We start from the raw sequence: 15,088 nt of genomic DNA, 5'->3' as shown, positions 1-15,088 counted from the left end.
CCTTCCTCCCTACAGAGACACATGACCCTTCTATCCACAAAACAAGCTTTTTGTTCCTTTACACTCCCTGTCACTCCCTCTGATTTCTTTTCTTCCTGTCTGTATTCACCCCCCCCCCCCCCCCATGTCCCATATAATTTAATCAATAACCTTTAAAAACTCTTATGAAAAACTTAATGTGTTGTGTTTCTAAACCTCTACACACTCACTGTCTTTCTCACCCTTGCCCTCTCTTTCCCCATTCCCTCTCTCCCTCCCCTCTTGTCCCGTAGCTGTTCTCTCTCTCTCGCTCTCTCTCTCTCTCCCTCCTCTACTCTCCTTTCTTCTTTTTCTGTGTTGGAATGGAGAAGGTGGGTTCCCTGGACCCTGCACGTCCGTCTTCGGGCGCAGGGCCTGTTGCAGAGGATTTGGTTGCCAAGGCGGCAGAAGTTAAAGAAAATGAGGAATCGGAGGCGGTCAGCTCCAAACTGTTTCGATGTGCTTGCATGAGGCGTTGGATACCTCTGGCCTACAGGGAAGAACTCTACCAGGTCTTAAGACTCTCAGGTCCATTGGTGAGTGGGGGAAAGTTTAAGTGTCGGTAGCGGGGAATGGTATGTTGTTGACAAAGAACAATACATTCAGTTACTGTGACCCTGTTTAATATTTGATTGTACAGAGTACAATCAAGCAGAGCTATAAGCTACCTTAAATTCTAAAACAAAAAACATAGAGTATGCAAAAGGTGATAAAAAGTTTTAAATGTATTCTCACTGCAAATACTTACTTTGCAGACCTGCTTTCTACTTTTAAAACTGAATGATTACAGAAAAAATGTTTACCAGTTCCCTGCTGCATGAGTTTGACCTGATCAGTGATGCTGTTTGGTACTGAACCAGATCTTTCTGTTTGTTCCTGCAGCTTCTGGCTCGGATTCTGAACTTCCTCCTGCCGTTTGTCTGCACCATATTCTGTGGTCACATTGGAAATGCAGTGCTGGCTGGATACGCGCTGGCCACGGCGGTACTCTTCATTTTTTTTGCATTCTCATTGCTTTTACCTGCTGCAACTAAAGAAGTACAACTACTCTTTCTACTCCACTAATTGAAGAGCTTCTACTACTGTCACTTTGTTTTGGGAAATAGTCTCCCACTCAAAACTCCAGTATTACAACTAAGTGATGCTTCTTTTGTGTTACAGAAAACACCAAATTCACTAAGTTCACAAACTTGGACATTATTTTCCAGATGGTGGTCAGAAAAGGACAAATATGTTGTCTTGTCCAAAATATTTTAAATAAGAGAATTTCTAATTCATGCAATAATCCAAAATCTATACAATAATGTAAAATTGCTGCAAATGAAAAAAAAAAAGTGCTGCAAAAAGGAAAACAAATGCAATAGCAGCAAAATAAGCGATGACAAATAAGTGATGCTAAGTCAAAATACACAAACCCACATATGTAACAGAAACTGAAATGCTTCATGTCTGTTTCAGGTGTTTAATTGGGTTTTTATAAAAATTGTATTTGCATCTCATTTGCAGCCCGTTTCTCCTTATAGGAATCTTTACATTTTCAGTCACTGTGCATAAGGGTGCAGCAATACAAACAAAATCATGTCGACGCTTCCTGATTCATGGCGACACATTTTTGGCAAGCAATGATTTTTCTTTTTAGCTGACCAAATTTGAGGTTGATTTGATGCATCTTCAAGAAATAACTTGAAACATGAAAGTGTAAACGGTATACTGACATACATTTTGTGAAAGCTTCTGAGAGCATTGTGTGTTTGTATTTGGGAGCAGAAATAGAGGGAGTTGTGATTCATTTACACAAAATTATTAAACTTACCAAACCAAAGCGCTTAACTGAATATGTCTGAAAATTAGCATCAAGCAGACTGTCATTCTCTAGATCCGCCCATGTGTACAAGCACGCACACTTCATGCATGGTAAACCAGTGCAATTTTCAATTCAACTCAATTTATTTATATAGCGTCAACTCATAACAAGTGTTATCTCAAGACACTTTACAAAAAGCAGGTAAAATACCTTACTCTTTGTCTGTTAACATTACAAAAGAGCAGGTAAAAAGACCTTACTCATTGTTATGTTACAAAAAGCAGGTAAAAGACCTTACTTATTGTTATGTTACAAAGACCCGGCCTATCCATCATGAGCACTTTAGCAAAGCAGCAAAAGTTACAGTGGTAAGAAAAAACTGTCTTATTAAAAGGCTACCAGACTGTACTATTGATAGTGCAAGCTGAGATCCAGCAGCACCAAAAATCCACTTTTTGGATATCAATCAATCAATTAATAAATCCATTTCTGTTTAAATAGCGTCAGTTAATACTAAATGTTACCCCAAGACACTTTAAAAAAAAGAGCTGGTCTAGACTATACTCTTTATTGTATTATTTACAAAGACCCAGCATTAATCCACCATGAGCACAGCACTTTTAGCAAAGTTACAGTCACTTTGAAAAACTTCACACTTCTTTAAACAGAAACAGACTCAGGTTACAGACCTGCTGCGCGACTGTGTGGGGCTTAGATAGTGGGATAGAGAAAGTTTCAAAAAGAAACAAAACAAAACAAACAGAGCAGCCACAACAACAACCACCACAGCTAACACAGACTTATAGCTACATTGATACGCGTATGTGGAACAGCAAAGTAATGATTATAGACAGACCATAATATCCATAACATTTACAGTTGTAACATAAAAAAAAGCTAAAGTACATCTTGAAAAGACATCACAATAGATTCTTCCTATCGGTTTTAGAGCAGCTTGTTTGTGATGCCTGACAGATTTTAATTTACCAAGGTAGAACATATTGATGCATAGAGGTTTTCATTTTACAGGGATTACAGCACAACATACATTTATGTGATTTTGATCAGGTTTCCCCGTCCTTCAAAGTGCTTCTGCTTGTCTTTGTAGACTTTCCGGGACATAGTGGAGTTTGTTGCTGTCTGTTTAGAGAGCATTTTATTCTCACATTTTTAAAGAGCTTCCTTGGTACATAAAAACCCACCAGGCTTTTTCACTCTTGCTGAACCAAAATGTGTTGCCTGAATCCAAATGTGTAACAAAACAAGGCCTCCTGTACTGATTTCTTAGAATCAGTGATTTTTTAACCAACAGTTTCCAGGAAATATGAATCCACGTTCAGATTAGACGCTCCAGCAGCTGCTGAGTAGGAGTTTTCTTTTGTAAAGATTATTTTTTGGGGGGCTTTTTATGTCATTATAAGATATAACATCTGTACATGGGCCGCACAAAAAAATAACCACTTGTCCACCAGTGACCCATAAGTAGGAGATTTTGATGGCCAGATATCAAATTTATTCATGTTTTACATGTTTTACTGAAGACAGAAGGACAATGAACACTTTATTAAAGACACATCTGCATTTGTTAAGCTCTGACTTTATTATTCTTCATTCTACACTTTTCAGACCATTAATGTGACCACAGGTGCAACAGGTTATGGCCTTGTTATAGCTTGTGACACACTTATTTCACAGGTGAGTAAACCACATAGTATGTGCCTTGGAGTTATTGGGTTTTCAATTTCAACCTTTGTATTCAGGTAAAGTTCTCTTTTGTGTTTTGCAGACATATGGCAGTAAGAATTTGAAACGCATTGGAGTTATTTTGCAAAGGAGCTCATTAATCCTGCTGCTGTTTTGTCTGCCCTGTTGGGCTCTTCTCATCAACTCTGAAAATTTACTGCTCCTCTTGCATCAAGAAGAAGCGGTGGCGAGGTAAGCTTAAAGTTTCTGAAACCTGTCGATACCTTACATATGTTTGTATGGTGCAGGTGCTCATGCTAAGTTTCCCATGATGCTCATACTCTGTTGACGATAAGAGAAAGCACCAGCTGCAAATTCAGAACTGATACAAATGCAAACAAATAGATACAAAAGTCCAAAACAAATAGAGCAACGGGCACGTGTAACAAATGGACACAAAAAAAGCTGCATAAAGACCTAACAACTGCATGGATTAAAAAAAGGCAGAGTGATCAATGGTGCAAAATTACAAAGTACACAAACAAATGCAAAAGAAAAATGCTTCATATCCAGTCATCACAACTGAGGGTTCAACTGAGAGAGAATGCGGGAACGAGATTAATTGATTTCACCACCAAACTCTGGAGCAGAGCGTTTCTGAGGGCCCCACAAACTATTGTGCAAAAAACAAACCTTTTACAACTGTAACTTAAAGCATAAGAAAATCATGAAAGCAAGTTCATGATTTAGGTAAAACTGGATCACATTTGATTGAAAAATTGGTTTCAGATTGGCAGATATCTTTGCCAAAGTAACTGCTACTTCTAAAGCCAGAGTTACTGTAGTTAGCTGGCTCAGTTAGCTGCTGTGAATGGTCCTAATAGCAGACTCTTCCATGTGGCCTTTAGTGCAGGCACTTTGGGTACTGTGGGAGTGTTTCATTCTCTAACTAGCACAGGTGCTTTGGACCACCTTGAGGTTAAGTTGCCAAGCCTGGGGCAAAGGGGACCTCAGCAGGGAATGATGTCAGACTGTGATGATAGAGATTAAAGGTAGCCAGATGTTGCTTCCTTATTTACCCTCTGCAGGCTCGAGATTGTCTTCCCAACATCTAAAATCGCTGAAGTAGATTATTTAGTGCTAGCAAGCTTGGATCACTTCTGTTTCGATGACTGGATATGCAGAATTTTCATTTTTATTTGTTATTTAGGCTTGAGTGTTTCTGACTTCACTTTGTTTCTTAATATTTCTCAAATGAAAATCTCTCCAGCAGTTGCAGCAACTGTATTGCAACATATTTGCCCTCGTTGACCGTATAGGTTTCCTGAGGAAATAAGATAGACTCATTATCTTTAGTGTCAGGACTGTTATCCTTATCAGCAGGACTGCTGACACGTATATGTGAGATTTTACATGGTTGCATGTATTGGCCTATACCACGTATATCTTAATTTTTAAATGAAGGTTAAGTATGCAACTTTAGACATGATAAATCCTGTGTGCTCTATATTGTTGGTATTTTTCATTACTCTCTTGACACATTGCATTCACCACAAATTGTGTGACACTGCATATACAGTACATACCTGCAACTATAGGGGCATACCTGAGCAGAAAGCAAATCATTGTGCAAATGTTTCTTCTACTCACTTAATATAACTCTGTTTGTATCTGCTTCAGGAACGCCCAGATCTATATGATGGCATTTCTTCCAGCTGTTCCAGTAAGTGCACTGAGCTGAAAACCCACCTCAGGGTCTGAGAAAAATATAGTGTGGCTTCCAGTGGGGACTAAGCATTCAATAGGCTGATTCAATACATGTTGTATTATGCAACAGAGTGTAGTTAGTTATTATTATTATTTTTATTTATTTAACCTTTATTTAACCAGGAAAGAAACTCACTGAGATGAAAAATCTCCTTGTCAAGAGTGTTCTGGCCAAGACAGGCAGCAAAACATTAACAGAGTTTCAAACAGACAATGAGCAGCCTGCATTCAAATATAAAATACATTAGACATTAAAAGACACAAATAACAAATGTGAAACCAGCAAATGCTTGTCCAAAATCATCCACAAATACATCTCTTAAAAGCATCCAACGAGAGAAGTTCATTAAGTTTCAGCTCTTTTTGTAACTTGTTCCAAGTAAAGAGAGCAGCAACATTAAAAGCCTTTTCCCCCCGTTCAGTTATAACTTTTGGATCAGACAGTAAGAAAAGGTCCTGAGATCGAAGATTATAAGTCCCTGTACTCTTCTGACTGATGAAGGACAGAAGGTATGAAGGAAGCAGACCTAAAATAGACTTGTAGATTAAAGTACGTCAATGTTTAAGTCTACGTAGGGTCAAAGAAGTCCATCCAACACGTTCATACAACAAACAAATGAGTGATGAACCTCAGAGCTCCATGATGCACAGTGTCCAGAGCATGTAAGCTTTGTGAGGAGGCGTGCATGTATAAAACATCACCGTAAACAGACATAAGCGTGGTTATGGTTAAGCTACAAAATAAGCACAATAGGACACTTTATAGTTCAAAATGAAATAATGCAAATAAGCTTAGGTGCAAACAGTAACTCAAAATAGCAAAGCTACTGTGTTATAAAGCAATTAATGCACAGGGTGGATGTTTCAAGGGTTAAAAATCAAATGAAAGATAAGTGACACAACGATTCAAGGGGAAGACGTGAAATCTGTCACTGACCATCACATTTAGCTTTCTCCTGAAACTTCCTGAATCTGAGTCAGATAACCCTATTAGAGTTGTTTCAGTTGTAGTAAGTGTAATATTCTAAAATCCTATCAGCTACCACCATGCATGTAAACCCTGTTTGAAGATAAGAAAAAAAAAAAGCAACATGGCTTCTTTAAGGTCTACAAGTCTCATTCTAAAACTCACTTTCTCTCTTCTGCTACAGGCCATGTTCCTGCACCAGCTGCAAGTTGCCTATCTACAGAACCAAGTAAGTTCATCACAGAGAACACAAACACTTCTTTGCATTGATTTTCAGTATATGCTCTGTTTTAAAAAAGAAGGACTACAGTGTATTTGTTTCTCCGAATCAAAATGGGATACGGAAAAGTCGCTCTATTTCTGGATCATTTTTATAAAAATCATCACTATGAAATAAAGTGTCACAACAAACCATTTTAGCAGCTTTGCAAGTCTGAGACCTTCACACGTAAAAAAAATAATTCTGCAGATTGGATGGCTGATTGTGGATGTTTTTTTTCCTTCTCTGTCAGGGGATCATTCTGCCTCAGATGTACACGGCAGCAGTCGCAAATATTATCAACCTGGGGGTCAACTACGTCTTAATCTACACCCTCCATTTGGGTGTCACGTAAGTGCTAAGTCTCCTCATCTTTTAGTTTTTGATGGACTTTGAGCTGCTTGATATCGTGTCAGGTCTCAGGTTCCACAACCAATAAAATATCCATGCAAAGCCTCCAGCTATTCAGGCAGACACACTCTCTTTTGATCTCTAATCACATCACTGTCGTCCAAATAGGAGAGGCCTGTGGTCTGAAGCAGACAAGGGTTTTAGAAATTACAGGCCGGGAGGTTAGAGAACTCAAAATGCATTTTAATCTCTCAGAGAAAAAATAACATGATCTTCTTGTTCAAAGCGGAGTCAGCGGTACACTTGTGTTTATTATTTTTGCACTTAACTGAGAGAGGGAGGCAGAGTAGAGCCGAGAGGGAACAGAGAGCAGCTGGACAAACATTTAGTTCAACAGGCGCTTGACTTAACCAATAAGCTCTCTGTCTTCAGGTCAAGTCTGTCCTTTTCCCTTAAAGTAAAGGAAATTATGACAGATAAACGTTTTATTAAATGGAAATAGAAACACTTAGAAACACACTTGTCATACTTTTTAAAATGTGGGTCTTTAAGTCAATTTTCATTACACATCAACTCTCCCTTCTGTTTATACCCCGTTTGATTCAGCCCTGCAGTGTCTCTGACAGCAGCATAGAAAAGTAATGAGACAACAGATGAAGACACATGGGCCATTTATAACAATCTTCAGTTGTATGTTGAATGTCTAACCGCATTACATTGTTGAAGCTCATCATCTCCTACTATAATAAGACAATCATTTTCTTTCCTTTTTTACAAAAGTACAATGTGGAAAGTTTGTGAGCCATTAGTCCAATGATGTAAACTTGTGACATAATCTTTGATTTACATAATGATGTTGAAAAAGTGAGTTATTGGTAACGATGCTTGAAAGGAGACGACAAGCAATTCAAGTTTTGATAAGAGGTCATATCGTGCATTTGATGCAACATTTATTGTTATTGCTAGCTTTAAAACATTAAATACATCTTGCAAACAGCTGGCTGTATGAAAATATTGACTCATCACTCAACATCTTAAATTAAATTTTAACAGTGGTTCACGATGTTACCTTATTCTACCACCATTACCCTTCAAATAAAAGCATTACGACAGAAACAACAAATCATTTAACATACACAAGATCAACTAGAAAAAGGAAAAACATCGCTTTCCCTCTGGTCCCAGCAAATTCAGGGATCCGAGACCATAAAAGAGGACACAAAAATCACAATTAAAAAGGAATAGTTCAAATCAATATCAAATGAGCAAAAACAGAGGGGGGAAGGCATCATTTGAAAAAAAAAGAAAAGAAAGTCTAACAGTGGCGACAGCATCGGGGTCAATGCAACAAAAGGAAGACATTTACATTGAATAAAAAATATGATATTTATGGCAAGAAGTAAGGGGACAACAGAAGGCAGCAAACCATGATAAACAGACTAATGAGAATGCAGAGCAGCTTGAATTGTACACTACACATTTTAGGACCAATGATATGAAAAAAACATTTTATCCTACCCTCGGCTACACAGACCAAAGACATTATGAAATGACTACACACCTTTAGACAAGCACAGTGATGTAGAAGTAGTATGGAAAGAGGAAACAGTGTGAAAGGGAGAAAGTGGATAGTAGCTGTCTCAAGGATAACTGGATTGGACTCATGTAATTACAGAATAAGGGGAAAATTAAACAAATAATAGACTGTAATGAAGATTAATGGCCTTAAAATTCCAAAATAATAAGAATAAGCATACAATCGTTTAAATAGTTGAAACAGCCCTTTACTGTCTTTGTCAAGATAAGAGAGATGTAGTTATCTGACATGGTCGTAAACAAGAGTTTTCTTTTGTGTATTTGAAGGGGTTCAGCCATTGCCTCCAGCCTCTCTCAGATCACCATCTGCCTGCTGTTGTTTCTCTACATCAGATGGAAGAAACTCCATCAGCTGACATGGGGAGGTGAGTTTAACAAAGATGTGAAAATCAGAGGTGACAAATGAGCAACATTTATAAAACTGATACGTGTAAAGGTTTCCTTTTAGCGTCATGTAATGAGTAAAACCATGACACAATCCTCTGTGTGAAACATTGTGCAGGCTGGTCCACTGACTGTCTGCAGGAGTGGGGCTCCTACATGCATCTGGCTGTACCTGGTGCTTTCATGACCTGCTTTGAGTGGTGGATCTGGGAGATTGGAAGTTTCCTTGCTGGTCAGTTTCGTTTGTTGTGCACCAGGTGTTTTCTCTTTCCCTATATACCTGTCATACTCGTAAACCAGCAGCACCATGTGTGTGTGTGATTTACTGACTGTGTTTGTGCAAACACGTTTTCAAAGTTGGCATGTTACGTTTTTTTTTGTTGCATGGCGTTAGAGTGTTTCTGAATATAACTTTCATCATATCAGGTATACTTGGTGAGACGGATCTTGCTGCGTGGCATATAATCATGGAGATAGGAACCATAATATACATGGTATGGATCATTATTCAGTAAATTTGAAAATGTGCATTCTCACTTCAGATGACGTGATGATAACACTCTTATATGTCTACCTATAGCTTCATCTTAGGACACAAATCAAGAGGGCGATAGCTAACTTTAGCATTAATGTGGAAACCGCTAGCTTGATTTTCAAAAGCTCATTTAACAGCATACTGTCACAAGTTTTTTGTTTTATTAACTAAACATTTCAGTTAGTTTATCTTGATCTGAAGAAGAACTTACCTGTCTTACTAAAAATATATCTCGCTTGTCTTGTGTCTTATCACTGTGACGACTGATGATAAACACTATTCAATTTCTGTCAGTGGAGGGATTAAAACAAATGAAATGATTGGGTAGTTGTTGTTTAGGATTATTTCAGGTTTCTTTTTTAATTCTGCAGATATCTAAAAGTATAATAAAAGTATATATAAGGAAGGTAAGATGTAAAAGATAAAAAAACAGATTTAAAAAAGGAATGTACCATGAATCAGTAAAAATATGTTTTGTAAAAGCAAGACAAAATGTAGAATATACCACCAATCAGTAAAAAAATGCTAATTAAAATGACAAAAACATAAATGAAAACAAGATCAAATGTGCTGAGATCAATAAATAGACAATGAATAGTTCTGCTTGGTGCCGTATTGTAATGACATGTTGTGTAATTTTTTGTAACGCCACACAGTAATATGGGGTCCTCTCAGTTTCCTCTAGGTATCCATGCAGCTGCATGTGTACGTGTTGGAAATGCTCTTGGGGCAGGAAACACGTCCAGGGCCTTACTTACGTGCAAAGTGGCCCTGGTTCTAGCAGGTACAGTATGAAGACACTTGTGGATATGCACTTACAGTCATGTGTACTCTGCAGGTATCCTCTGTAATGTATGTTGGAATATCTTTGCTGTAGGAGCGCTGGCTGTACTCCAGGGTGTTGTTGTCACCGGCTGTAAGTCTTTCATTGGCGTCATATTTACCTCTGATGAGTGAGTATCAGACTTATTGAATTTAAATACTGTAACATTTAAAGTTAACTTTATTTTTGATGGTCTTTTTCTTCTCCTGTCTGCAGAAACATCATGGAGATTGTCTCACAGAACCTCACAGTCTACACATTTGTGCAATTCTTTGACGCCATTCTGGTATGTTTTTACACAACACAACCCGTGTTCTTATCTTGTTTAACAATTGGTATGTTGAATACTACACAAAGCTGCTTGCTTGTCTAGGTCAATGGATGTTATTTCTGCTGTTTTAATCTGTGTGTGTGTGTGTGTGTGTGTGTGTGTGTGTGTGTGTGTGTGTGTGTGTGTGTGTGTGTGTGTGTGTGTGTGTGTGTGTGTGTGTGACTGTTTCTTTTTTTTAGTGTGTCTGCTCAGGGATTCTTATTGGATCTGGGATGCAGAAAATTGCTGCCTTCGCCAGCCTGATCAGTTACTACGGCATCGGTCTGCCTGTGGGAATAGCTCTGATGTTTTTTGCCCATCTTAGGATATTAGGTAATGCTTTCAGCTTTATGTTTCTGAGAAAATTAAATAAATACAAAGCGCCTGTAATATAAGCAATTTTGTACAATAACTTTTTTGTGGTTCCTGTTATAGATCTGAAATTGTTCACAGCCTCTGCGAAACCATATTCTATTGACAATGTTGCCACTGTGTTAATTCAAAGACCAGCATGTATAAGGATGTTCATGTGAGTGTGTGCACCCCTATAAAGTCAAATTTAGGATGATTTCATATTTTGTCTCCTAGAAAATCAGCACTAGTTTTAGTTCTTCTCTTACAGATGTCTCATTCTGAGATCTTAGCTAAAAAATGAGCCTACAGTGAGCTCTTAAATTTGTCTTAAAATGAAGGTTCGGACTTAAGTTATTTTCTTAAAGATGTCTCATTTCTAGATCTCAGTTAAGAAAATTTAAGAAAACTGTGAGATGCACCACCTGTCAGTCAACTCTGGACAAAGACAAAGTTATTTAAAAAAAAAATATTAAACAAAATTATTATTTTTTTAACCACTGTTATTTTTGTAACACTGGAGGTTGACATTTGGGTATAATAAAAAAAAGTACATTTAAACAGGCAGATATACCAAGGTCAAACAACACTGGAATTTGGCTTCAGCTTAAGTGGATGTATACATGACCTTGTGGACCAAGTAACAACAAACAAGGGGACTTTTATTTGTATGCCACTAACAGGATTTTAATGATTAATTCAGTAGATGGCAGTGTGCTGAATTAACAACTCTTTCCCTGTATGACAAGACCGAGGCTTTGACCTAGTCATAAATACTGATTGTAATGTCCAATGAGTAGTACATTTGAAGTTTAAAATGGGGGAGAGTGTCTTATTTGGATCCAGGTTCATTAGATAAACCAACACACCCACTTGGTCTTCCTGCACCAGCTCTTTAATGTCCCTTCAGCTTACCATTAACCCCCTGTCACAGAGGATCTTTGCTGTCAGCTCTAAGTGTGCAGGCTTTATGAACTTGTCATCATATGCTTGTATTTCCTTTGGTGGCAAGGATTTGTTAAAAGTAGGACTTCCATAGTGACTCACGGTGTAGTTATGATGTGTCTCTGATTTAACATGCTTATATGTTGGAGGGTAGTTAACTTCACTATTTTAAGCCTGTAATGTACCACCTGATCTTTTCAGCAATATGGTTCCAAAGATTCAAATGATGATCAATGAACCAAGAAGTTTTCTTCAAACTCTCAAGCTAAATTTTTCTTTAATGGTTTTGTTTTTGTACCTTTCTTATAAGGTTTCTGGCTGGGTCTCCTCGTCTGTGTTGCCCTTCAGATGGGATTCTTCCTTGTCATAATCATCAAACTTAACTGGACAAAAGTCACACAGAAGGTAATATTTTTTATACTTTTTTTCACATTTGATATTGTTACAACCATTCAAAAGAAGTATTGAAGACAGGAATGTAATTGGGATTATCAAATTGAATTTCCTATCTTATAAATTCTGTGCAGCATTTTTGATAGTGTTTCTATCTTAATTTTTACTTTTAATCTCTTAACTCACACTCTGAACACTGAACAACATTTGTGTTGGCACTGATAATGGCACACACACGTCATCCCCACTCATACATGCCATAAATAAATACATCTTAAACAGACTTTTCATCACGTGTAAAGACTGATCTGTGCTTTATGTCTCATATGATGTTAACCTAATGTGTTGTCAGGCTCAACAGCGCGCTGGAAGGACAGTGGTGATGGTGTTACCAAAGCGTCCTATTAGTACAGTCCTGACTGAAGGGATAGTGCCTGACCTCTCAGACTGCCCGGTCACAGTAAGTGCTGCATGTGCTCAGTTTGTAGCGTGTTGTGCAGCAAGATGTTCTCACTTCTTTATTTGTGTTATGGAGGTACTTACTTTGAATAACAGCAGCATCTTTGCACCCTGTAGGCCCCGTTGGACAGGGAAGAAGTCCCTAAAACAGTGGGTTACAGTGCAGTCCACACAGACGATCAGGAGCTGAAAGCCAATCATGAAAAAGATGGGAACACATCAGCTGCAGGGGGGGCTGACGAAAGCAAAAACACCAAACCTCAAATGCTGCTTTCCGTCAGTCAGCTGATCTTGCGTCGGGGGTTCATTTTGATAGTGTTAGTTCTCATTTTGATTATAGGTGTTGTTTTCCATATTGTTTTTCCTGCACCTGAGCCCTCTGTTCAGAGCAGGGCCAATTTCACCCTTAACTGGGCTAATGACTCCACTGCTACACCTCTGACTCCAATGGACCTGAACAAAAGCCTCTGAGCCCTCTCTGTATGTATACGTCTGATTGATAAACAGTCCTCACAAACTGACTTTTGGAGATCTCAAAGAGAGAAAAGTGTTGGATTCCTGTTTTTTCCCCCCACAGTAGACATACAGAGTTGGGTTGTTGTTTTGATAAAACTCTGCCTGAGGCTACCAACTCTGTCTAGTCCTGAGGAAAGGATGGCTAATCTCCTCACGGCTGAGCAAATCCACAGAAAAACAAATAAAACTGAGACTGACAGGATGATCAAAGGTCTTTCGAACAGAAGTTGTGTTTTAACCTTCTCTGCCAGTGATGGTGAACAGGGACGATGGGACACATTAGTGTTAAAGAATTCAAACTGAGAGACTATATGTGCATTAAGGAATTTTCTTTTTTTAATTACGGACTGTTGATGATTTTTCACATATGCTTGTCTTGATTTACATATTGCACTGTGACATATGTTCTTTTCATCTTTTTCTTTTGACCTAATATCTCATGTTTTGTCCTTTTGTGTAAGATTGACTGGACATTTGTAATACAAAATGACATGTATACATGTAAATTTGTAATACACAATATGACTATAAAAGCAGGCTATACAAAACTGTATTGTTCTCCTGGTTTATTTGTACTCTGCCTCAGTTTTCTTTTACACGACAGAGGTGATTTAGAATAATTCTAGCTTTTTTACATATCTATGGCCACTGTTGATATGTACTGCCAGATAATAGACTTAAAAAAGTGAATTTATGTTGTATCATAAAAAAACTACCTAATGCTAAAATGAGAAATAAAAATCACGTGTCATGTGTTAGTTGTCTGAGCAATTGACTGTATAAAAAGCCGGACAACACATCTCCACTTCCTGGAAGGGAAGCCAAAATACTCACAGTAGAGGTAGTAGAGGTTGCCTGGTGGAGCTGCAAAATTGACATCCTGGTCCTTCTGCCAATCAAACACACATAGCCCACATATTTCCTCCAAACTCTTCACAATAAAATATCATAGGAAACGTAATGAATAACTAAGCTGGAGTTATTAAATTGTAGCGTCAAACTGAATCTCTGTGGTTTGAAGTGCTGTTTCTCTCCCACTTCCCTATTTGTATTTTCATCTGTTGTATGGTATAAGCAGTGATGTATACCCACGGGTGAGACGCGCCTGTGTATACCCACTTATTTTTTAGTCTCCATAGGGTATACCCACTTCTAAATCCCCTCTGATTCACACCATTGATTGATGGACAGTATTCAGTAGCATGCTGCAAGGATGGTAAATGGATGACCCTCCCTACTCTGTCTCTATGTGGCTAATACACAGAAACTAAATATGCAGGAGTAGTCTTACATGTCACCATTAATAACTGAGGCTGATTATCCTCTCCTTGAGGGGACACTCAAAAAAACATTGTGGGGAAAAATTAAGAGTATACCCACTACACTACAAGGTATAAGTTACTACGGCTGAAAAAAACATTATATGCTGTATGGTTGTTTTATAATAAAGGTCTTTCAACAAAAAAAACAATTGGGGACTTTTATTCTGAATAATTTTTAAAATAAATAAATAAAAAGTGTGTTTTGAGCAAATTGCAAACGTTGGTGTTGGAACATAAAAACGAAGTGGAAATGGAATATACTGCATCGAGTCTCCACAGGATACACACCCATCCAAAAATGTTGGTTTTTACAACAGAAATAAACATGTTTACAGTCTGGTGAAAAAAAAATAAAAATTGGTATGAGGGGGTGAATGTTTTTAATAACTTATCCGTTTTGATTTTATGAAGGAGAAGAGTTATTCATAATTAGGCAGGTGGCTAACCTGACTGATGAGTGGGCGTGTGGCATTGCTGTTTGTCATCTGCAGGCTTAAGATCTGCCTCAGCTCCAGCTCTTTGACTGTTGTTGGGTTGAAACAGTATTTCCAGCATGGCAACTGCCATCGACTGGTTTCCAAAGTACCCTTCAGTAACCAATGGGT

General features: G+C 38.0%; 1 protein-coding gene across 1 annotated transcript; it reads left to right on the top strand.

The window, feature by feature from the left end:
• Positions 1–210: 210 nt before the first annotated feature.
• Positions 211–13,712, top strand: slc47a1 (solute carrier family 47 member 1). Its single transcript, XM_020652994.3, has 17 exons — positions 211–554; positions 901–1,002; positions 3,449–3,517; positions 3,609–3,757; positions 5,186–5,228; positions 6,424–6,468; positions 6,752–6,849; positions 8,713–8,810; positions 8,948–9,061; positions 9,256–9,323; positions 10,040–10,148; positions 10,242–10,317; positions 10,404–10,473; positions 10,698–10,830; positions 12,104–12,198; positions 12,539–12,646; positions 12,763–13,712. Exons 1-17 carry the CDS (start codon positions 342–344, stop codon positions 13,114–13,116), a joined length of 1,944 nt encoding a protein of 647 aa, XP_020508650.2. The 5' UTR covers positions 211–341; the 3' UTR covers positions 13,117–13,712.
• The last annotated feature ends 1,376 nt before the right edge of the window (positions 13,713–15,088 follow it).

Source organism: Labrus bergylta, chromosome 14, assembly GCF_963930695.1.
Source record: "Labrus bergylta chromosome 14, fLabBer1.1, whole genome shotgun sequence".
Classification (NCBI taxonomy): Eukaryota; Metazoa; Chordata; class Actinopteri; order Labriformes; family Labridae; genus Labrus; species Labrus bergylta.
This window is presented reverse-complemented; position numbering and strand designations above follow the sequence as displayed.